General features: G+C 43.2%; 1 protein-coding gene and 1 non-coding gene across 7 annotated transcripts in view; one reads left to right on the top strand and one right to left on the bottom strand.

The window, feature by feature from the left end:
* The window catches only part of OTUD7B (OTU deubiquitinase 7B), a 49,661-nt gene extending 24,838 nt beyond the window's left edge, over positions 1-24,823 (top strand). For 5 of the 6 annotated variants that reach the window (XM_074349358.1, XM_074349357.1, XM_045519215.2 and 2 more), the window contains 11 exons: positions 2,249-2,398; positions 6,846-7,034; positions 8,783-9,010; positions 10,419-10,520; positions 10,801-10,928; positions 14,670-14,782; positions 16,413-16,540; positions 16,841-16,990; positions 17,787-17,901; positions 18,850-18,934; positions 19,909-24,823. In XM_074349358.1, coding sequence (XP_074205459.1) covers positions 2,314-2,398; positions 6,846-7,034; positions 8,783-9,010; positions 10,419-10,520; positions 10,801-10,928; positions 14,670-14,782; positions 16,413-16,540; positions 16,841-16,990; positions 17,787-17,901; positions 18,850-18,934; positions 19,909-21,111 — 2,526 coding nt within the window. In that variant the 5' untranslated portion in view covers positions 2,249-2,313 and the 3' untranslated portion in view covers positions 21,112-24,823. Of the gene's footprint in view, positions 1-2,248; positions 2,399-6,845; positions 7,035-8,782; positions 9,011-10,418; positions 10,521-10,800; positions 10,929-14,669; positions 14,783-16,412; positions 16,541-16,840; positions 16,991-17,786; positions 17,902-18,849; positions 18,935-19,908 lie in introns of those variants that run through there. The other variant, XM_045519216.2, reaches the window with a different exon arrangement.
* Positions 17,546-17,618, bottom strand: TRNAP-AGG (transfer RNA proline (anticodon AGG)). Its single transcript has one exon. It is a non-coding gene; the product is annotated as a tRNA-Pro (tRNA).
* Positions 24,824-24,950: the final 127 nt, after the last annotated feature.

Here is a 24,950-nt window from a genome sequence, read left to right as displayed (position 1 = left end):
CTCGAGGAAGGCATTCTTGTCTGTATTAGAGGCAGAAGAAACTACTCATTCATCTCTGAGTTCTGAAGGAATTTAATTCTTAAGTATTGTATGCAAGGAACTAATTTATTTTATAACTTAACGTTCTGAATTTGAGGTATCTTAGGCCCAAAGTTCTTTATGTATTGGTAGTCTTTTCTGACAATTGTGATATTGAAATGGAAGTAAATTAGACTTTGATAATATGTACATGAAACGAGAATGTAAGGATCATAGTTAATGAGGCTGTAGTGAACGGAAGAAGTTCATGTTTTAAACCTGGAAAGGATCTTAGAAGTCATCAAATCCAAGTCTAGGATATACAGGAGGCAACTGAAACCCTGTAAGTAAGTTGACCAAAGTCACCCAGCTAATAAAATATAGAGGTGAAGGTAAAAATCATATGATATGAGGGTGGTAGAAGTAGTGATGATATGATTGATGTCTGTCTAGAAAGGAGAGTTTCTAAACTTCCAGAGGTGGATTGGGACCAGCACAGACCATTAGAAACAGAGGGCTGATGTGAGGTGTGAAGTACCTTTGAATTTCTGATCTGCTGAGTTAAGCCTCACACTGATTGGTCTGGTGGTGGGTGACATGGAGGTTCAGTTAGTCATTCAGTCATTTATTCATCAGGTGCTTATTGACTGGCTACGGTGCTGTGGATGCCGTGCTAGATACGGGGGCTACAAATGCGAGTAAAACAAGTCGCTATACTCACGACCTCTTATACTCCTGGAACAGTGCAAGGGAGAGTACTTTCTAATTTGCCGCCTCTCTTACACACACAAGAATTCTGTGAAGTTTTTAAGTTAGTGACTTACTGGTTTCATGACCCACAAACCACTGCTGTTTATTTGCCTTAATATTTTTAAAGACTGCAGAAAATCAGGATCTGATAATACCACTAAACAGCCTGTGTCCTGGGGCCAGGGGAGGTGTGATGGAAAAGTACCTGAGAGCCTCCCTTAGAGTCTATGTTGTTTAGGAGGAGATGTTTCTGAAGAGACAGTCACTTGAGCCACCCCATTACCTTTGAGAACTCTACTTTTGGCCTTCCCGCAAAGCTGGGCACTGATGGTTGTGGTGGGGCAGATGTGCCTGGTGACTTCATGAACAAGTCCTCTTCTGCAGAGAACTGTAAACCTGTCTGAAGTGGCAGATCTTGGTGAGAGATTGTTCCTCACTCCGTTACTGCTTCTTCAGCCGGGACTGCTAACTTCAGAGGAATGTGGATTGGTGCCAGGCTGACAGGTCAGGGACACAATTTCTGCCAGAGTCACGCCTGAAAGAAGAGATCTTTTTCAGGTGAACTTACTTGGCAAGTCATTTGTCCTGGGCGGAGAAAGCCAGGTTTCCTGGTTTCATGAAGTTGGCGGACAAAGATTGACCTTTGTTTTGAACCTTTGGGATCGTCACTTTGCTTTGCATAATAGCAGATTGTTTTATTTGAAGTCGTTTTAGCTATCAGTTTGCTCCTTCCATTTCCTCAGCTAGTGTCAGAATACTAGTCAACTCTAAAGTTATTCAGTTTATAGCATGCATTCATTCATTCATCAAATATTTACTAAGGGCCTGTGGGCCAAGCACTGTGCCAAGTGCCAAGGGATACATGCTGGGGATACATTAGTGAACAAGATGCACAAGCTTCCTACTTTCAAGAAACTTACATAATGAAGGAGGAGGCTAGACAGCAACTAATTGAAATAATTTCAGGATGTATCAAGTGCCAGGAAGGAAATAAACAGGGTGCTATGTTAGAGAGTAACCCTGGTAGGGAATTCTTCAGGGTGATATTCTGCTGCTTCCTTCCATTAGTTTAGATAAGCGAACTGATGGGTAGGAATGTAATACTCTAGAAGGGGAGAGGAAAAGCATTATTCAGAGTGGTATTACGGTTTTGTGGTTAATGCGGTAGCTGAGAAGTTAATACAGGTGAAATGGGTTGACCTTATGGTAATGGATGATAATTAGACTTGTGATGGTGCTCACTGCAGTGTGTACAGATGTTGAACTATAATGCTGGAAACCTGATACTTACATAGTAAAAGGGAAAAAAACTAATATTAATGAGAAACTAAGAAACTAAATGCTATTCTTCCTAATGAATTAAACTGAAATGAATGAGCTAGGATGAGTAGTTTCCCCATTTAGTTAGGAGGCTGCTGAAATGGCTATGATCACCTTGTTCCAGTGTAATTTGGGCCTTATGTGTTTATTTCCTCCTCAGGTGGAGGCCTAAATTTTGATCTATGTACTCCCTACATCAGCTGCTTGAAAGGACTTAATGATCACATGACCCTGGACATGGATGCTGTCCTGTCGGATTTTGTCCGTTCCACAGGCGCAGAGCCAGGGTTGGCTCGAGATCTCCTGGAAGGTAAGGAGCCTTTGGAGGAGAACGAGAAGAGACAAAGTAAAATGGGAGATGTGATATTTATTGTTAGGAAGGCTTGGAATATTTAAGGTGATCAGAAAGACACTTTGTGTGTGGTAGGCCTTACATTTAAGTTATTTCTAATAATCCACTTCGTGTATGACCCACCATAACTTTAAAATGCAAAATTCCCTTTTTACCTTGAATTTTTAGGTAGCTTTCACCACTGTCAATTTATGCTCAGGTAATGCAAGTGAAATTTTACATTAGTCCACTAAAAGCAGTTTTAGAGCTGTGAGACTTTGTTTTTATATGTAAGTGACTTGGATTTTCATATATGGGATCATCCATGGCTTTCTTCTTTCCTTCCCTAACTTGTGTGGGTCATTCTGTGTGAAGTGTACTGATTTAATGCTTTCATTTTGTTGCTTTTGTTTACTTATATCTGTGTATATCTGTATATACACATAAGTGTGTTCTAGATTTTAAGGTCCTTAAGGCTTGTTGGCATCATGTCATTAGCAATCTTTGGAGTCATAATTAATAGATACTTTTTAAAAAATACTTTTTAAATTGACATATATTTGATTTACAATATTGTGTTAATTTCTGGTATATAGCATAGTGATTCAGTTATATGTGTATATATTCCTTTTTATATTCTTTTTCATTATAGGCTATTACAAGGTATTGCATATAGTTCCCTGTGCTATACAGTAGGACCTTGTTGTTTATTTATTTTATATATAGTGGTTAGTAACTAAAAATCCCGGAGTCCCAATTTATACTGCCACCTTCTCTCTTTCCCCCCTGGTAACCATAAGTTTGTTTTCTTTGTCTGTGAGTCTGTCTTTGTTTTGTAAATAAATTCTTTTGTGTCATTTTTTAAGATTCTGCAATAAGTGATCACATGGTATCTTTCCGTCTCTTGCTGGCTTACTTCACTTAGTACGACAATCTCCAGGGCCAACCATTTTGCTGCAAATGACATTGTTTTATTCTTTTTTTATGCTGAGTAGTATTCCATTGTATATATATGTATACATATTGTATGTATATATATGTATATTATATGTGTGTGTGTGTGTGTATACACACCACATTGTATGTATATATACACCACAACTTCCTTATCCAATCAAGAGATGCTTTTTAATGATGAAAATATATAATGACACAAATAGGTAAGCCTGTGGGGGAAGGGGGAAGTTCTCAGCATACACAGGTAATTTTTTAGATTGTCAGCCCTTAGTAAGGTGTGACAGTTTGACATATACTTAGCTACCTGTGAGAATAGTGTTGGTTTGGAAACAGAAAATCAGGGTTTAAATTCCAGTTTGCTAATTCAGTATGGCTTTGCCCTTAACTTGCATTTTCAGTTTTATTTCCTATTACCTTCTCCCACAGTTCCCGTGCTCCAGCGAGGCCTGACTTGTTCCCTTTCCCTGATCATATTAAGTTGTCTCTTAAGTCTGCAGTGTCATTTGCTCTGTCACTCTCCTGAAATTCTCCTCCTCCTTCTCGATTCAGCTCAAGTGCGTTCTCTTCCTCTTGTAATGTGTGTTGAACACCTATATGTGTTAATGTGTTTGAGGTACTTGAGATATATTGTTTTATTCTCACAACCATTCTGCAAAATAGATTTTATTATCCTAGTATTACAATTAAAAAAAAACTAAGGTCTAGGAAGTTGAGTAGGTTTTGAACGTAGGCAACCTAGTTTCAGAGTCTGTCTCTTAACAATTATGCTACAAGTTAATGCTTGCATGCGCTCTCTCTTCCTCTTTCTCACATACACACCCATGTGCGCACACACCCATGCTATGAAAGAAGTTGAAGGTGCTATGAAAGTATAAGGAAGAAACCAAATTAAGATACAGAGTGCAGAACAGCCTTTTCTGAAGAAGTGACATATGAGCTGAACTCAGAAGGTTGCATAGAGTAGCAGGACAAAGGGATGTAGAAGAGAGTGTTATGCAGAAGAAGGTGAAAGAGTTTGGCACATTGGAGAAACTGACAGTGAGCCAGGTAGGAGGAGCGATGCCACAGTGGTAGACGCTGCTTAGGGAAGCAGGAGGCAGAATACCGGGGGCCTTGTAGGCCCTGGCAAGGGGTGTACGTTTCATTCTGTGTTCAGTGGGAAACTGTGAAGGACTTTAATCAGGGGAGTGAAATGATTGGATTTGAGTTTTTAAACAGTATACTGATTAAAGATGTGGAGCTGATTGGACGGTGGCCAGAGATGAAGTGGTAAAATCAGTTAAGAATATTGCCATAGTTTGGATGAGAGATGATGGTGATTTGGGAGACAGTAGTAGAAGTAGAGTGAGAAATAGGTGAGTTTAAGTTATAATTTAGAAGGGAAATCAAAGGGCCTGATCCTCACTTTCTGTCTCCGTCTTTCCCTCTGTCTGTCTTTCCCTCTGTCTCTGTTTTTCCCTGTGAAAGTTGACTCTGGTTGTAGGATAAGGAACGAATTGCAGAGGGGTGGGATGAGGAGTAGAGAGACTAGAGAGCCCCCTCCCAAAAGACCAAAAACCAGATGAAGGTATGAGGACCTGAACTGGGGCAGTGACAATAAAAATGGACAAGAAAGAATAGATTTGAAAGGTGTTTCACGGGTACAAAGAACCCTGAGAATTTAGTAGATAGTAAGGGGAGGTGGGGGGGAAACAGGAATAGAGAAGAGCTGGAATGACTGTAGGTTCTGGCCTGGAGGGATTGTGATGCTGATTTAGGGAATGTAGGTGGACATTCAGTTTGGGGCATGTTGATTGTTAGGAGGACCTGATTTTAAGGAGTTTGGCAGAAAATTGGAAGTACTGATAGAATGCTCAGGACAGATGTCATTCATTCATTCATTGGTTCAGGACAAAAGTCCTCCATTTTTTCAACAAATATTTTTTGAGTACCTACTATGTGCCAGATTCTAGATCCTTGACCAAAACAAAACAAACATAAATCTCTGCCCTTACATTCCAGTGTAAGAGATAGGCAATAAGCAGTAAACGTGATAATCAAGTAAACTGTAAAGTACTGTGTTACAAGGTGTTAGGTGCTATGGAAAACGGTAAGGGGAACGATGAGGTGGGTTGTGATTTTTAACTGTATAGTCAGGGTGGGCCTTATTAAGAATGTGACATTTGAACAAATACCTGAAGGAGGTGAGGAGTTGTCTGTGTAGATACATTGAGAAAAGAGCCGTCTAGGCAGTGGGAATAGTGAGTGGAAAGGCTGTAGGTGGGAGCAGTCTTAGCAAGTTTCCGGGAACTGCAGAGAGGCCAGTGTGACTGAAGCAGCGTGAGCAAAGGGAGTTGGAACAAATGGTGAATGTAATGGCTCAGAGGTAGATTCACCCGGCGTGGGTGATTAATACGGCTTAGCTGGAGAAGTGTAATTATGACAAGAAGCATAACAGCAATGGCAGTGAATACATATGTAAGGCTTTCTGTGTACCAGGCATTGTTCTAAGTGCTTTCAATTCATTTAATCTTCATAACAGTCCTGTCTGATATCATTTCCACTTTCATAGACAGGGAAATTGAAGCACAGACGAAAGGTTGGAAAAGTAGGCCGGGAAGGTCTGGATGTCAGGCAGAGGAGCCTAGGCTTTACTCTGTAGGCAGTGGTGAGCCACTAAAATTTTTGATGATGGAACTGAAATGATCAGAATTGTGCTTTAGAAGAATGAATCCCATAAGATCCTTTAGAGTGGATTGGAGGCAGGACATTAGGTGACAGGAATTGAATTAAGGTGGTGACATGAAACAGGACAGAAAGAAGTGTGAGCAGTTATGCCATATGTCATTTATTGACTAATTTAACTGGAGAAAGTAACAGAAAACTCTGTTGTGGCACATCTGTCATTTGGGTCTTTTCTTCAGTGAAGTAGTGATTCTTAAATTTGAGGGGAATTAACATTTCCCTTTGATAATCTGATGGCAGCTGTCAGCTCTTTCTTTAGAAAAATGCACACACCTATAACTTTGTATTCAACTTCAGGTGGTTTAGGGCACCCTAAGACACACTGAGGCAAAGAACTCTCTGGGTCTCAGAATTAGGGGACCTGGGCTTGTGTCCAGCCGAGCCCCGGTACGAACTAACTGTAACTTTGGGCAAGTAACTCTCCTTGTTGAGGTTTCATTTCCTTTATCTGTAAAATGAGGTTACTAGGCCTCCAACGGCCCTTTCAGTTCAGAGAGAGAAATTCTCTGTGCTCATGGGGCTTACTTAGGAAATAGATGGTAAGTAAATAAAGAAATTGTGATATTCCAGAATGAAGTATTATGAAGGACATTAAAGAAGGGAAGGAAAAAAGAATGACTGAGCTGTGTGTGAGTACACGCTTGCTGGTTTGCTGCTGAGGCGCTTAGAGTCATGGTTCTGTATCTTTCCTCAGTTTGCCCATACTCTGAGTGCCCAGTTTACTTTTTGCTTTGTCTCCTGATAGGAAAGAATTGGGATGTGAGCGCAGCCCTCAGCGATTTTGAACAGCTACGTCAGGTCCATGCTGGGAACCTGCCTCCACCCTTCAGTGAAGGGAGTGGTGGCTCCAGGACCCCTGAGAAAGGGTTTTCTGATAGAGAGTCTGCTCGCCCTCCCCGACCCACCCTACAGCGACAGGATGACATCGTTCAAGGTATTGGGGTACTGAGGGGTGTTAATGTATGAGGAGTAGAAAGGAAGGGAGGCGACTGCTAACCGGAGTGAGGGAGTTTAGCGATCCTTCGGAGATGTTTCTGTTCCTCCCCTACCTCCCCAGCCAAACCAATCAGAGGTGTCCTCAGTCTCTCCAGGTGCTGGAACCTGTCACTGTCTGCATCTTGAGTGCTATCCTGTATAAAAGCCTTCTTTAGGTATTGTGAAAGAGACAGAGGAAGGAAGATAACAATTTAATTGTTGAGATAAGACACACATAAAGATGGAATTCAAAGGATCGCTATCATCTACCCCTTTGGAGCATTTTGTTAGTATTTGTATCTATCAAAATTTAAAAATGCATGTATACTCTGATTCAGCAATTTCAGTTCTAGGAATTGTATCATATGCATGTTATGTGCATGTGTGTATATATCCTTTTAAATAGATACATACATGCATACATAAATAGACACAAATACATATGTAATGTAAAGCTTGAAAGTTAAAGCTTAAAAATAACTTTCAATGTCCATTAGTAGAGGAGTGGTTAAATAAATTGCAATCATCCATGTTTTGAAATACATCGCAGCCATTAGAAAGAATTAAGTAGAACTTGATGTACTGTTTTGGAAAAATCTCTAAAATCTATTGAGAAAAATAAGGTGTAGTACAGTATATGCAGTATGTTCCTGTTTGTGTTTTTAAAAAATATTTTAAAAGCTCTGCGTACTTCTATATGCAAAAGAAATTCTAGAAGGATACAAAAGGTCGCCTCTGGGAGGGGATCAGGAATTTTGAATGAGAGGGAGATTTCTTTGTAACACTTTAAACATTTTGATAGTATCTTGACTTTTTACCATGGGCATGTGGTACTTTTTAAACACCTAGAGTTTTAAAAAATAATATCACTATAAAATAACTTTAGACAACTCTTTACTTTGTGCATCATCTCTGGCAAATATTATATTGACTTGCTACCCAATGTGAGTTTTAGCTCTCTTGATGGGACTTCATATAACTCAAGCCATGCAAATAAATTGTAATACTGTACTGAACAAATTATGATCACAGTGAAATATCTGCTGAAGAATGACAAGTGCCATGTTTTCAAAACAAATGAAACAATTTGGGGCACTATCTACATTACTGTCTTCCTCTGCAGTATGTGAAGTAAGAATATACATTTTGACAAATATGAGTATCAAGAAAAGTTGTAGTAAATGATGTAAATAAATATTATTGATGATAGGTAAGAAAGTTCCCAATGCATAAGATTTGTCATGAATTTTCTGTAATGGAAATCCTTTTCTATATTCTCCAAGACCCTGAAAATTATCAGAGAGATTATCTGACTCAAGCTAGCTAAATGAAACCCCATGTCCCTTATTCTCTCTCCTTCTCACCAAACACTGACCACATTGCCAAATGAATGGGTCCCTATTATGTTGGGAAATGGAGGTGGAAGAAGACAGTGTCATGGCAGGAAGAAGTTTAAGACAAATTCCAAAAAGGGTAGAAAGAGGAGTGTATATTTGGTGCTAATGTGAGTGCCTGTGAAAATACCACTTTCTGTGTTTCTTCAGTTGTATTTGGCTTGAGAAAGAGGGTCGTGAAATTTGGTAGCCAGTTAGACTCACAGCTTTTCCCTGACCAGAAACCTTGTCTAGAGGTAACCGTCACCACGTGAGTGGAAAGTTCTCTGAGTGGGTTGTATATGTTCTAAGGTGACTCCATTTCTCATTGCAGAAAAACGCCTGTCTAGGGGCATCTCCCACGCCAGCTCCAGCATTGTTTCCCTGGCCCGGTCCCATGTCTCCTCCAGTGGTGGGGGTGGGGGGAGCAGTGAGCACCCCCTGGAAATGCCCATCTGTGCCTTCCAGCTTCCAGATCTCACTGTGTACAACGAAGACTTCCGCAGCTTCATAGAGAGAGACCTCATTGAGCAGTCCATGCTTGTTGCCTTGGAACAGGCAGGTCAGTGAGCACTTCCTTTCCCACGCTCTCCACCTATGCACAGCCATGCGGAGGGGCCGGGCGTGGCTGGCGGCTTCCAGTCCAAGCCTTTGGTCCGATCGCATCCAGACTCCACAGTCAGGCAGATAAACGTGCACTGAGCTAGGTGCTTCTTCAAGTTACAGAAAAGACATAAATTAGACGCTTTCCTCTGGAAATTTCCCATTTGTTAGAAGGAAAACCAGAAATACACCTAGGAATCAATACCTAAAAATCAATACATGAAGAAAAAATACAGATGAATTATAATTGGCTCTGGAAGACCCTTGGGAACAGAAAGAACCAGCGCTGTCAGTGATGTGCGGCGGTGGTTAATCCAAGTCATGTTTGTTTATTTGAACCTTTCCCAAAAGATTTATTTACTTTTACAGTTATATTTGTCTTAAGTTATTGTTATAATTAGTTAATATGATGGGGTGAGGCAGCTGGGATTTCTGGAAAAGCTCATAAGGTATTAAAAAATTCTTGTGGAAGGACTGAGGGGTGGGAGGTGGGGGCACGGAAGGAAGCTTTTATTTTTCATTTTGTACCCTTCTATTCTAACCATGTGCATCTGTTTATAATTTTTTAAGTAGTAAGCAGTTTATTTGGCAGGTATGATTACAGACCAGTTTTTGTTTCAGTAGACTTTTCAGTAATTCAAGAAAACTTTTAAGCATTCTTAAAATATTTTCCTTATGTAAATAATGGATTAGCAATTGTGGGATATCTACAGAATTGAGACTTACTTTCTTGGGTGTTTTAAGTGCTCTGTCTTACTGCTCATGTCTTTAAAGTCACACCAGATCCATGCTGACATGCTCACTGTTGCATATGCAGATGATACTTGCATGACCCTTTGAACACAGGCTTTGAGTTGTTTTTCTTTTACTGGTGATGGATTTATGCTGATTTTTGTTGCTACAGTATTTGCTGGTCTACTGACCAGAGTGAAGGAATCAGAGCCAGACCAAGTAGCCAACACAGATTTCAACCTACGACCTTGGCTTCATCATCCAACCCAGGGTTGTTCAAACTTAGTGCTGTTGACACCTAAGACCAGATCATTCTTTGTTGTGTAAGCTGCCTTCCTGGCTTCTACCCACTAGATGCCAGAAACATCCCCTCACCAGCTGTGACAACCAGACATAATTCCAGATGTTGCCAAGTGTTCCTTTGGGGACAAAATTGTCCCCACTTAAGGACCACTGATCTAAGCACTTGGGCTCCCCAGATTCTGATGAAGCAGATGTAAGTGAAGAAGATACATAGAGTAATAGAGTGATGGTTTTATTCCGAGGAGGTAAATTTGGAGTCTGTTTTAGAAATAGGGAAGTGGGAAGAGCTTTGTGGATAATATGCTTTTCTCCTTTTCCTCTTGTTTCTGTAGGGCGTTTGAACTGGTGGGTGAGTGTGGACCCCACCTGTCAGAGACTCCTTCCTTTGGCAACTACTGGAGATGGAAACTGCCTTCTGCATGCCGCCTCTCTTGGTGAGTCTTGCAAGTGGTCCTTTGTTCCCTCATAGAAAGGAAGCAATACGGTTAAATCTCATGTGCAGGACTTGATCCAGCCAACCTTGATCAGGAGGTTCTGAACCTCCCGAGTAGGAATGTCTTTTCTTTCTTAATTACCTTTCCCCCAGGTCACAGCAGGGAGTTTCTTTGAACCTGGGCTTCAGCCTGATTTCCTTCATGTCAGGGTGTGTATCATAATCAGTAAGTGGAACTGAGTCAAGGGAAGGTGTCTTATCATTATGTTTTCCTGCCACAGGGATGTGGGGTTTCCATGATCGGGACTTGATGCTGCGGAAAGCTCTGTATGCACTGATGGAGAAGGGGGCTGAGAAGGAAGCATTAAAACGGCGCTGGAGGTGGCAGCAAACTCAGCAGAATAAAGAGGTGAGGGAGCTTGGGTGGGAGCACCTTGCTTTCTCCAGTTACCCGGGAAAGTGGCCAGGGCTAGCGGTAGGAAGTGTCTCCTACTTAGGTGCTTAAGTCAGTGTTACTCCTTTTATAGTCCTGGAGGTTGTCTAAAATGCAGCTAGCACCACAGGGCACATGCCTCCTGAGACAGTTGTGAGAACGGGTGTGGGGAAGCCGAGAGCTGTAGAGGGGACATCTGACACTGTGCTTTTCCACCTGATAGGCTCTCACTAAGCCTTTAGTGGCAATCTTTTGCAAAACAAAGTATGTGTTCAAAGAATTTTTATATTGTTTTTTGCTTATAATAAGGCTAGGCCAGTTTTTAAGGACTTATTACATTTTTAACTCTTACAGAAATGCAAATGCTTAAAAATTTTTTGCCATATATACCATTTGTTTTTCATATATTCAGTTTGTTTGTAAAAAACTTTTAAAGGCATGAGTCTGAATGGTTAGCAAATGTTGAGGCTGCTTCTGTATAAGAAACTAACAATGAACTATTTGTACTTTCCATCTCTGTCCAGAGGCTGGACAAAATATGACTTGTGGGTAAAATCCCAACTGTTTTTGTTAAAAAAAAAAAAGTTTTATTGGAACACAGCACCCCCTTCATTCATTTACATGTTTATGTTTATGTAAGTGCTTTCCTGCTCCAGCAGCAGAATAGAGTTGCATGTGGCCCAAGAAAGTGTAAAAGATGTACTGCCTGGCCCTTCACAGAGAAAGTTTGCCGATTCCCTTCCCTTTAATAATGACATTATACAGTTACATAATGATAATGAGTCTCCCTGTTTCCTTTTGCCCTGGTTCTCTGTCTTCTCTGTTTCTCTCCTGCTCTTCGTGTATAGCTGCTCTTTGCCATGTGTATAGCTGGGCGTCTCTGGCATTAATGTGGGACTATCTCTTGAGAAACTTTCCTCTTTCTTCCCATCGTCCCCCCACCTTTTTATTGCTCTATAATAGCTGGCCATAATATAGAACTAAGAGATTTCTTTTTGTTTCAGTTATTAGAATTTTTTGCCTTGAAGATTTAAAATATGGAAGTAGAATGTGTTATATTTCTTTCTCAAAAACAAAGAACTCAGTTGTTAAAATAAGGATGATATTAAGATCAGAATCCTGTCTTTGATCAGCCAGTCTGCCCCAGAAGATTCCTGAGGGAAATAAATGCCCAGGGGCAAGGCCAAGTAAACAGCATTCTTTACTGACTTGCCAAACCCCCAGCTCCCTGGTGAGCTGAGCTGGACTGCGTGGAGAGCTTTTTTTGCCTGAGTGAGAGCCAGCCTAGAGTTTGCCTTCTTCTCTGTTGAATTCACACTGTACCTGAACCTTAGATTTGACCACTTCCGAGACAAGAAAAGGCCAGACCAGAGCGTGCCAGCCAGAAGTGACAGCAGCAGTCAGAGAATAGGTGGGCCCGATGCCAGCAGTCAGGCTACGATAGTTATTCTTTTAAAGGTGGGGTTAGGTTATGATGGTATTTAGCCTGGAGACCCAGAAATATCCAAGCTCTATTCTTGGTCAGCCACCTATTCCCTCTCAAAGTCCCCAAGGGGAAATACATGCATAGAGAATAGTCGCTGTGCAAGGAACAATCTTTTTACTCCTTTTGCTCAGCACATTGGAAGTTCTAAGTGGAAACCAGATAATTGTTTTAGCTCAGACCATTCATAGTATTATATCCCAGCGTGGGAGTCAGAGGAGGGGGTGAAGGACTGGACTGGTGCTGGTGGTGTTTGGTGCTCTTAGCCAGCACCAAACACCAAACTAAATTGGTTTTGATTTCTCAGGCCTCCTTTTGTTGTTGAAAATGGTGGTAAAACCTAGTAAGAGCACTTTCAGCCTAGAAGGGTGCACCACCTCGTGGCTGTGCTTGTAAAAATAGGAAGCAAACATTCGTGGGATGATGAGGGGGATGGATCCTCGTGAATGTGTATCATTTATCAGAGAGACCAGAGCACCTCATACGTAACCAGTGCATTGTTTTTATTTTTAGTTGAAAAAGTTTGTGATAGCATTTTACAAACTGAAAATAGCTGTCATTTTTTAAATGATTAAAGTAAAATGTGCTCACAGCAGCTCTTTAATTCCTGTTAAATTTGTTTCTGAAACTTCTCATGTTTCCAGTGTGTTTTTTTTCTACTCTGTCAGTGTGTGTTTTAAGTATAAACTCATTTTAACACTTATGTAGGTCAAATGTAAATAATAAGGTAGATTTTCTTCCAAATCATACACATCCTAAAGCCTATATGATATTATAAGATTGTTTGTACCACTTCTTCCTCTTTTTTGATAAAAACTATAGTTTCACTCAGTATGTGTGTTTTGATTACTGGTCACACAGCAGGTGCTGGGCGTAGTGCATAAGACACCGTGCTGGTTCTTAAGAGTAGTAGGAAGAGATGGACATGTAAATACATAATTGCCAAAACGGAACAGGTTGTGACTTCCGTGGTAGAAATCCATATAGCAGTTGAGGAGGGAGGACACAAAGAAAGGAGTGAGTGGTCGATCTATCAGGGAGATTTAGGAAGACCTTCATAGAGGAGTTGTCTTTCCTGACAGTTGAGAAATTATTCTCCAGGTGAATATGGAGTGGGCTGCTCTAAGCAGAAGGAACAACGTAGACAAGACTCAGAAGTATGAAACAACATGGTGCATTCAAGGAGCTACAGCTAATTAAATGTTGAATCAGAGAGGTGGGTTGGGGCCAGGAAGTGGACTCTGTATGCTATGCTTAAGGAGTTTGAACTGTATCTAATAGGCAATGACAATTCTTAAAAGAACTTGTATCAGGAAGCTAACATCATCAGATTTTAATTTTAGAAAAATCTTTGATAGCATAGTAGAAAATGGATCATAAGAATGTATGACTGGAAGTAGTAAAACCAGTTAAGGGTCCATTACAGTAGTTTGTGCTTAATAATTGTTGACTAAAGGGATCCAGATGTGGGATGGGTGAAAGGAGAGGAGTCTTAGATAAATCCCGGCTTCTAGTTGGGTGTTTGGTGATAGTGGTGTTCACTAAGGTAGAGATGTAGGAAGAGCGGGTTTTAGAAGAGGTGGAAGTCCAGTTTTGACCAGATCGAGTCTGAGGTAGTCATAGGCGGTGGCTGTCATCAGTAGGCAGCTGGATGTGAACACAGAAGTTCAGAGGAAGTCTGGGCAGAGAGGAAGATGTTAGAGTCCTGAGCATATAGACAGCAGTAGATGAGATGACAGTGGTAGAAGAGATAACCCAGACGGGACCAAGGCTAACATCACTGACACAGCTTCAGTATTTCTGAGGTCAACAGAGTTGAGAGAGGTAGGAGAAAGAAGGTTGTGCAGGCTGAAGGAGAAGAAAGTTTAAAGAGGAGATCAAACACCACATGGAAGCTAAGAAAGATAAGCACTGAAGAGTCCACTGAATTTGGCAATGACAAGGTCATTGTCTTTTGCTAGTTAGGTGAAGTGGTGTGTGGGGGTGGGGGCGAAGGCTAGAGGGCAGAGACGGAAGCTAGACTGCAACGGGTCAGAAAGGAGCGGGAAAAGGCCATAGACTCTTCTTTCATGGCTCTTGACTATAAAAGGGAGAGAGATTTGACTTTGTAGTGCAAGTTGTACGCCAGGTGCTAAGAGAGTAGGGAGTGGGGTAACGTGAATGAGTTGGAATGGCTATTGTCTCTTGAATCTAGCCTCTAATTGCTTGCTGTCCCCTGCTCGTCTTTCACACAGTCAGGACTGGTATACACAGAGGATGAGTGGCAGAAGGAATGGAATGAGCTGATCAAGCTTGCCTCAAGTGAACCCCGCATGCATCTCGGAACCAACGGAGCCAATTGTGGTGGGTAAGTATGTCTAAGTGGAGGAGCAGGAAATTATCTTTGCTGAGTCCTCAGTGTCCAAAGAGCTCTGTGCTAACAGGATATTAGAAAGAGAGAGAGAAGCCATGGCAAGGGCACAGAACGGGGTAACAGTGTGGCATGTTCTAGGAACTACGGGCAGTTCAGTTACTGCCAGAATACAGAGTGCATGGTGCACAATGATAGATGAGGCAGTGCAGACTTCTGGGGGCCACGCTAAGATTTCTCTTGTACAATGCTATGGAATTAAAATTGTATTCTCCAGACTTTGGGAAACTGCAGGACAAATGACCTGGTTTCCTCAATAAATAAAGGTAAGGATAATAAAAAGGAAAAGGACGCTTAAGAGACACATCAACCTGTTGGAATGTGTGGACATTTATAAGACAGTTGGGGAAATGTGAATGACGTCTACATGTTTGATTACTGTTAAGTTTTTAATGTGTGATATTGATGATATTGTAGTTGTTTTAAAAAGGGGTTCTTTATTTTTTAGAGATAGAAACAGATATTCATGATGTAATGATATGATATCTAGGATTTTCTTCAAAAATAATCTGGTGTGGTGGGAGCTGATCCCTAGGGAAATATATCAAGGTCTAGGTGAAACTAGATTGACCATGTGTTCATAATTGATGAGGCTGGGTGATGGATACATGAGAGGTAAGTATAATATTCTTTCTAGTTTTAGATATGTTTAAAATTTATAATTTTTCTATAGTAAAAAGTTAAAAATTATAACCTGTCCAAACTTTATTGTGTATAAGAATAATCTGGGAGATAGTTTAAAATGCAGACTCTGGACCTGCACCCTAAGGAAGTCCAGTTGAGTTGGACAGAGGTAAGGCCCAGAAATCTGCATTTGTGGCAAGCATCGAGGGTTGAATAACATTGGTTTAGGGGGCAGGAAGCCACTGAATCGTGAGTATGCGGGTGACAGGAGCACTGCTGTATTTGGACACACTGAAGTAGTAATCCGGGAAGGAGGGGCCGTGGGTGTGAGGAGTGGTGGTTCGCGATAGGCCAGAGGAGACAGGTGCAGGAGCCGCTTAAGAGAGGGACTTGGTCAAGCCAGGTGATTAACTGAAGATGAGACATAAAGAACAGTAAATACTTCAGGTTTCTGATCAGGCTGCGACGTAGACGGGTGAGGCTGTTCTTGAAGTAAGGGAACACAGAAGGAGGGATTTTTAGTTTCTCTTTTGGGAGGGGTAGGACATGATGCGTGTGGGGTGTGGGTGGTTGTGCTGGGTACAGTCAGCAGGATGAGGCTACACAGTTCTTGGGTGTTGAGCTACTGGATGAAGAGAAGGGGAAGATGGTTGAACATGATGAGTATGAAGAGAGGAATTACTTCCCAATTCCTGACGCTGCTTTATCCCCAGAGCCTTCACATTGCTATTCTTGGATTCCTCATCTGTGAAACGGGAGTAGGAACAGCCATGGTAGCATAAGATAATCAGCTACGTCGATGGCAGCCTTAAGACTGGAAAAAATGGAAAGGCATTTCTTTTTTTCCTCTTTGCAGAACTGGTCTTCAGGGGTCTCTTGTTTTGTTTTCTTCCCTCCCCCTTCCACTGCACCCCTTCCACTCTCTCCCCTCCTGCAACTCTAGGGTGGAGAGTTCAGAAGAGCCTGTGTACGAGAGCCTAGAAGAATTCCACGTCTTCGTCCTTGCTCATGTGCTCAGGAGGCCCATAGTCGTCGTGGCAGACACCATGCTGAGGGACTCCGGAGGGGAAGGTGAGTCAGTCCTCACTGTACCCTGAGCATCCCTGTCTGCAGAGCCTTGGGCTAAGCACTGGGAGGAGGGCAGGAAAGGGGATATGTAGACTCTTGGGGAAAAAACAAGGTATAAGTTAGAACAATGCAAAATTCTCAAGAGATTCAGAGTGAAGCAGCTGGGGTTACTGAACGAGACTTCTAGGAAGGAATTATTACACGTGGGTTGGAATGAAAGGGCTCCACTGGCAGAGTGGGGTGGGGCAGTGTCCTACTAGGCAAGAATATAACCTTAATAATCATCTCCATGGTTTCCTGCAGCATTTGCCCCTATTCCTTTTGGGGGAATCTATCTGCCCTTGGAGGCCCCAGCCAGCCAGTGTCACCGCTCCCCTCTGGTGCTCGCCTACGATCAGGCCCACTTTTCTGCACTGGTGTCCATGGAGCACAAGGAGAATGCCAAGGAACAAGGTGTGGGATGCAGTGTCTGTGTCTCTGGTGTCTTTTGGTCTGCTTTATTTTCACTTGGAAGAACTGAAATGAGGCAGAGTGTAGGAGGAAAGAATTAAGTGACATGGAAGCCCAGACAAGCATGTTGATACAGTTTTCCTAAGCTGTAAGATGATATACTGGGGTTTTAAAATTTTAAAAAATTGTGTTTGGGGATAACACAATAGCCTGTATTCCCTGTTCCCTGCTCTGCAATAAAAAGCTTATATATTAAGGTCATAGAAGCTTCCAAATGAAGGTCTTAATATATTTGTCTTAGTAATGACTTTAAATTCCCCGAATCTGCATTAACTGGCAAGAACATCATGGGTGCTGACTGGCCGGCTGGCTGACTGGTGGGAAGTTGTGGAGATCAGTGGCCTGAATTGTGTGCTGGTAGTAAGGGAAAACCTGCCTGTTAGTTTTTATTTGTTTTCTTTTCTTTTCTTTAAATTTTGTTGTTGTTTTGGGAGGAAACTAGGAACATTATTTATTTATTTATTTATTTATTTTTATTTTAATGTATTTATTTTTTAATGGAGGTACTGGGGCTTGAACCCAGGACCTTGTGCATCCTAAGCACGTGCTCTACCACTGAGCTATACCCTCCCCGTGCCTGTTAGTTTTTGATGCTGAGGTAATTCACGTGTAAGAATTGAGAAGTGGCTCTAGTTAGAGACCTTTGTTGTGGTTCAGCCTTCTTTTTAGTGAAGTCAGTCTGTTCAGTTGTGTTCCTCTCTCAAGAGATTCCTTGATCATGTGTTTTTTTCCTCCCCAGCTGTGATCCCACTTACAGATTCAGAGCATAAGCTGCTGCCCTTGCACTTTGCTGTGGACCCTGGAAAGGGCTGGGAGTGGGGCAAAGATGACAATGACAATGTCCGATTGGCCAGGTGAGGCAGGCCTAGCCTTTCGTCTGCTTTGTAGCTGTGGTCTCATCTCCCAGGGACTTTCCCTAGCCCGGAGGCAGAGACAGTCCCCTAACATCCCGGTGTCTCTGGGAAGGTGGAGAGGTGGGAGGCGGGCTGGGCAGCGGGACTCTGCAGCGCGCAGCTGCTGCTTCTCCCTGAGAAAGAGCCTGGAGTCCCGGGATCTCCTTACAACATGCAGGTGTTCTTGCAGGATCCCCAGACAGTGGTCAGAAAATCAAGATAATCAGATCACACTTCTTCTCCCAGCCCATGTAGAAGGGGTTTAAACAGTTGACCAAAATAGTGTGCTCTGGATTTTGCCTTGCTGGAATTTAAACAGCAAGAATAATGCGTTCTCCCCTCCTGCCACCTGCCTCCCAGAAGTTGGTTTCCTCCTGCCTCCTCAGCTTCCTGTGAAGATCTTATGAATATGAAAGCCCCTCCCTTACTGCTTACCTAGTGCCTCCTTCTTTGGGCTCTTGAAACTGATCCAACTGAGAGCATTTGATTAAAAAACCCAGAGTTTATGACTTTTTATGTAAGTTCTCACCTAATTGTCAAAAACTCCTTCCTTCCAAGTAATATTTACAACAACAACAACAACAACAACAATAATAGCTCCTGTTTAGTAAGTGTGTCCTATTTTCCAGACACTGTGCTGGGCCCTTCCCAAATACTATCTTAATCTTCACAATAGCCCTACAGGATAGATGTTACCCAGTGTCAACCCCAAGTGAGTTTCAGGAAGGTTGAAGTGAGTTGCTCAGAGTCATAAAGCTTAGTAATTGCTGGAGCTCTAATTCAAACCCGACCCCCTCTGAGGTCCCAGCTGGGTAGCCCTCTCCCAGCCTACCCCCAACTGGATCATGCTCCTTGGCTTTTTAAAGGTCCCAGTACAAGTTTAAATTCTCTTTCCCCTCCGTTTCCCAGTGTAATCCTGTCCCTAGAGGTCAAGCTGCATCTGCTGCACAGCTACATGAATGTCAGGTGGATCCCCGTGTCCTCAGACGCTCAGGTAAGGGCTTCTCCCCGCCCGCCCTTGCGTGTCCTCACTTTCCATGTTGGGGGAACAAGGAGATGTGGTGGTGGTCTCCTTCTGAGTCTCTGCTGAGCAGTGGCTTATGATTCAAGGTTAGGAATAACTGGGAAATACCAGGTAAGTTCCAAAAGACACTTTTCCCTGACTTTCTACCTGTTAGTGCCCTTTGTATCTTCTCTCCAACCAAGCTCTGCTTTCTGACACTAAAACACAGTCTTCAAGAAAAGTTTTCTGGACTTTCTGGTGAATTTGAGGTTGTCATTACTTTGCTCCAAGCCCTCTGTACATAGATCTCCGTGCTGGGGACCAGCGGAGACAGAATAGCTTAAAGAGCTCCTGATCTGGTAGGTTCTGATGGTGTCACTCTTAGCCGTTGAACAGGAACACAGGAGCAAAGGCAAACTGATGGACTCCAGTGCTGAATGTCTAAAAGTTGAGGGGATGCAGAATGGTTAGACTTGGGGTGATTATTTAAGACTTCCTTGAGATTAATTCTGGGCAGAATTGGGCATAGAGAAACTTATAGTAAAGGACATTCTAGTGTCTGTAGAATGTTCTCCCTCCTCACCCAGAAGCCATTTATTTGGGTAGTTGCGCATTGTTCTGGAAGAGCAGTCAGGCTTTGTTTTGATATCTCCTTATTACAAAAGGGAGTGAAATTGCAGGAAGTGAGGTAAAAGTTACATATTAGATACATCTTACCCAGTCCCACGGGAGAGCTGGCTGGAGTTGGGAAGGACAGTGTCCTCCTGGGGGACCCTTCTCCCATCATGACAGCAGCCCTTCTCTGGAACTAGGCAGTCACTCTGGGAAAGCATTTGCTACCACCCTCTTCCTCATGGCTAATTACAGGGAGCCCTGTGAGCCAGATGGATGGGCTGGAGGTTCCTGGGGGCTCCCCCCAACCCAGACTGTGGGATAACTGTCAGCCATGCTCTTGTCTCTTCCAGGCGCCCCTGGCCCAGCCGGAGTCCCCCACAGCCTCGGCTGGAGATGAGCCCCGGTCCACTCCCGAATCTGGGGAATCAGACAAGGAGTCAGTTGGCAGCAGTTCTGCCAGCAATGAGGGCAGCAAGCGGAAAGAGAAGTCGAAGCGAGATCGGGAAAAGGACAAGAAGAGAGCAGATTCTGTGGCTAACAAGCTGGGCAGCTTTGGCAAAACCTTGGGCAGCAAGCTCAAGAAGAACATGGGGGGCCTGATGCACAGCAAGGCTTCTAAGCCCTGCGGGGCGGGGGCGGGGGCTAGCGGTGGCACCGAGACACTGGAGAAGAAGAAGAAGAACTCACTGAAGAGCTGGAAGGGCGGCAAGGAGGAGGCAGCTGGGGATGGGCCTGTATCTGAGAAGCCCACGTCTGAGTCTGTTGGTAATGGAGGGAGCAAGTATAGCCAGGAGGTGATGCAAAGCCTGAGCTTTCTGAGGACTGCGATGCAAGGGGAGGGGAAGTTTATTTTTGTTGGAACCCTGAAGATGGGTCACCGTCACCAGTATCAGGAGGAGATGATCCAGCGCTACCTTTCTGATGCTGAGGAAAGATTCCTGGCAGAGCAGAAGCAGAAGGAGGCAGAGAGAAAGATCATGAATGGAGGGGTAGGGAGTGGGCCTCCTCCAGCCAAAAAGCCAGAGCCAGATGGTGGGGAGGAGCTGCTGGCTGCCCCTCCAGCAGAGTCCAAGGCAGTGGCATTTTCCACTGGCTACCCTGGTGGCTTTACTATCCCTCGGCCTTCGGGGGGTGGAGTCCACTGCCAGGAACCCCGGAGGCAGTTGGCAGGGGGGCCATGTGGGGGGAGCCTACCACCATATGCCACCTTCCCCAGACAGTGCCCTCCTGGGCGACCCCACCCCCATCAGGACAGCATCCCTTCTCTGGAGCCAGGCAGTCACTCCAAGGATGGCGTTCACAGGGGTGCCTTGTTACCACCCCACTTCCGCGTGGCTGATTCCTATAGCAATGGCTACAGAGAGCCCCCTGAGCCAGATGGATGGGCTGGAGGTCCCCGGGGGCTCCCCCCAACCCAGACCAAATGCAAACAACCGAACTGCAGCTTCTATGGACACCCTGAGACAAACAACTTCTGCTCCTGCTGTTACAGGGAAGAGCTGAGGAGAAGGGAGCGTGAACCGGCTGGGGAGCTGCTGGTGCACAGGTTCTGAATGGGGACACCTCGGTGGGCAAGGGGGCTACACAGAGTTAAGCTCAACTAATTGGCTCATAAGACCCAGCCCCATGTTGATGGGGCTAATGCAGTCATGTGTGTGGGAGCCTGGCTAGAGACTTTTAAGTGTGTATACTCTGGGGAGCTGCCAGGCTGGCAAGAGCAGGCCAGGGCTGGATGGTGCCTTGAGGGCTGCACTGGTCCTCTGCCGATCTTGACATGAAGGGACTGAGGAAGTACACGGGGGGGAAGGATGGTAATTCTGTGTCATAACCCCTCGAGTCCATCCCAGGACCTAAGAGAAAGTCGTCGGGGGGAGGGGGAAGCTTTGGTGTGTGAGGGTGGGGAGGTGGGTAGACGTGTTGGGGAGGAACAGGCAAAGGAGGTTCTCAGTCAATAAAAGAAAAAACAGACCAAAGTTCTTTTAGGTTGGAAAAAAGCACATGGTGGTGGAGTTGGGAATGTGGAGGGAAACTGGGAAATTAGACAGATTTGCTGTTGACTTGAATTAAGGCAGAAACTTAGGGTTGGATAAATTCTTCCTCCTGCAGGGTCTGGAAAGACAAGGCAATAATGTGTGCTCATGGGTGCTTATTAGGAGGGGGATAGCTTGAATCAGGTTAGTAAGATGGGAAAGGGAGGAACTTAAAAGGGGAATCTTTCCTCTTAAATTTTATGTCCTTCTGAACAGCCATCTGTCATCTGTTCTAGTTTGAGAGATGGCCGATTGATTGCCCCCTATCTTTTCCTCGTCCTTTTTGAGGGCTGAGCTCAGCTAAGAAGGTTGAGGGATTTTTAAGACTTTAATTTTATTAAAAAAAAAAAGGTCCCTCTGGGGAAGGGAAGAGAGTGGTGAGAAGAGCAGCCGTGTGTGTTTAATTTTCTCCAGGTGAATTGATGCAGAGGTGATCTTTTTTTAACTGCTTAGCAATAACCACACCTTAGGGTTTGAGGACGCCTTGGGAGGGGTGTAGGAGGACGGACTTTTGGCCAGACTGTTGGAAACAAAACCAAAAACCTAAATAGAGCACTACCATCCTCTGCTGCTGCGTTTCTGTAGAAAGCAACTTATTTTTTGGACTTTTTTTTTTTTTTAAAGGAAAAGGAACAAAAAGACCCCAGCAAGCAAAAACATTTTTAAAAATGATTTTTTTTCCCCTATTTAAGTGATTCTTTCTCCTTTCTCTCTACTTTTGGAGAATGAACTTAACATCCCGGCTTCTTTTGTTAAGCCATAGCTGACCTTAATCTGTGGTTAGTTTATTAAAATAATAAAAAATACTTTGTAAGCAGAGATATTTTTTATAATAGGACTGATGTTGAAACTTGGGGTGGGGGCTGGGGGCAATTTATAAAAAGGTAGTTAGAGAAATATATTTTAGTGAACTGTAACCACAGATCACAGACTACTCCCAATGAGCTGATCTGTTTTTGGACTTCCCCCTTTCCCTGACCCGTCCCTTCTCCCCAGGAGATGGGAGTGGGCTTGTGGACACAGCAGGGGGAGCTCCTTTGCATTTTGCACAAAGCCCAAGCCTGGACAGCCTGTGCTCTGGCCAGCACCATTTCTGAGAGCTTTAAACTGGAGGACCTATCCTGGGCCAATTTTCCCTTTTCTTTAAATTTTTTTTCCTGGGGGGAAAAAATCAACTATGCAATTGTATACACTCCTAGGTGCATATGAAGAAGGGGAATAAGTGTACTTAAGTGTCCAGAGTGTTAACTGGGGCTACCGTTCTGTATTTGGATTTCTCCTTTGAGGTATGTACTCATAACCCATCCTGTGGAATGTAGTCCCCACATCTGATCCAGGGCAGACCTGGGCTGGGTGTGTGTGTTGGGGGAGCTCATGTTTGCCATGTGTTGCTTCTGCCCAGTAAGGAAAGTTGTCATCCCCGTTGGTGACAAAGCCAGCCAAGGCTGTCCTGTTCATTGGAACTGCTCAGTTTAGAGTTTCCTTTCTCCTCAACAAACTTGAAAGTCACTTATTTTCTAAACCCGATTGTTGATTTAATCGCTTCCTGTGGCTGTTAATTTTTAGGCTTTTATTTGAAAATAGACTGGTGTTAAGGAAGCAACAAGGTCAAAGGAGACAGGTTCCAAAGGAGGGTACTTAAATATATTTCTGGGCAGGGCTGGGACTCATGAGACGAGGGCTCCCCTCAGGTTCAAAACTTAAGGGGGTACTGAAAAATTCAGTAATCAAGATAATACTGTTTTAATGCAGTGTTTTTAAAAATGATTGCAAAAAATATCCATAATGAACAAAATATCAAAGTCTTAAGACAGGATCCAACAGGACTGGGATAAGGGTAAAGAAAAGAAAAGCTGAATTGAGAAAGTGGGTTGAATCTTGTCTTTATTTAAAATTTTGATACTTTGTTCATTGTGGATTTTTTTTTTACATTAGTTTCGATTTTCAAAAAATACTGCATTAAAATAGTATCTTGGTTACTGGGGTTTTGTGCACCCCTTAAATTTTGTGCCCTAAGCGAGTGCCTTGCTCACCTCACCTTGTTTCTGGGGTTATAACAACACTGGTGAGACCAACACCTTATGAAGTTCTATCACCTAACATGCACCCAAACAACAGGTGGCTCAAACTCACACCTTGAATTTGCACAGCTCTCCTAGATTGCCCAGAGGCATCCATCTATATCATAGGATTTTGGCCTGGACCAATAGGAATGGAAACAGACCAGGAGTTTTCCCAGAGAATAAAACCAGGAAAGTTTTGATTCTCCACTGGACTGCTGTGTTTGGATATGATCTGTTGTTAGATTTTAGTTAATACTTTTGTTTTTAAAAACTGAGGACAAATGAACAAAACCGGAAGCCTTGTGTCATGTTTGTTTTTGTTTGATTTATAAAGTAACCAATCCCAATTCCTTTTGACTTCTTTTCAAATAAAAAAGGTGGAAATTCTGCAGGTGGCCTAGGGGTGAGTATGGTAAAATGGGGCTTTATTTAGGCCCTATAGCTTTTTATTAAGAAATATATATATATATATATATATATATATATTTTTTTTTTTTTTTTAATTTGGGAAGGTAACTATTGAGGCATCTTAAAAAAAAACTCTTCATTCTAAAGATGAGGGACCCTGAGTCAGTGGATGTTTTTCCGTAGGGATGAGTAAAGTCTGTTTTGCTTTACTCTTTGACAGGGTTGTGGCACGGGAGGGTGGTGAAAAAATAATGCCTGGGAAATGAAAACAGACCCTGGTTGGTTTGTGGTATTGGGGGAGGATGAGGGGGTGGAAGAGGAGAGCTTATAGAATTACTGTGCTGGGGAGAAGGGAGGACTGGTATGTGATGTGCACGCAGTGAGCCACAACTCCTTAGTTAAGGAGGGGTGTGTGGATGAAGAGGGAGGCAGACCCCATAGCCCTAGCTGAGGGGTGGTACCATCTCTCAGGCCGAAATAAGTGCACTTAGTTTCTTTAATCCAGGGCATTGGGATACCTACTGGGGTTTTTACTGGAGAGGGGAGATTTTCAGGGTTCCTAACTTTTCCCCTTTTGACTTAAGACAGTGCTCCCCCTCCACCCTCCACTCTCTACCCCACTGACGGAGCAGGTCTACTAGAGGTTAGGCCTCTACATTCCTCCCTTAATCTGTTCTGGTTTTATTGAGAGTTACAAGATTTAACCAAACGTTATCCCCTCATACTGGATTCTACCAACAAAATAAAAGAGTATATGAAGTTTTTTTTGTTTTGTTTTGTTTTGTTTTGTTTTGTTTTGTTTTTAAGATTCAGTCTCCCTTTTGAGTGCGGATGGTGTTAAACTCAGTGCTGTATAGGGCCTGGAGGGAAGCAACCTCCCTCTCCCTTTGG

The sequence above is a fragment of the Camelus bactrianus genome, chromosome 21 (genome assembly GCF_048773025.1).
Source record: "Camelus bactrianus isolate YW-2024 breed Bactrian camel chromosome 21, ASM4877302v1, whole genome shotgun sequence".
In the NCBI taxonomy this organism is placed as follows: Eukaryota; Metazoa; Chordata; class Mammalia; order Artiodactyla; family Camelidae; genus Camelus; species Camelus bactrianus.
This window is presented reverse-complemented; position numbering and strand designations above follow the sequence as displayed.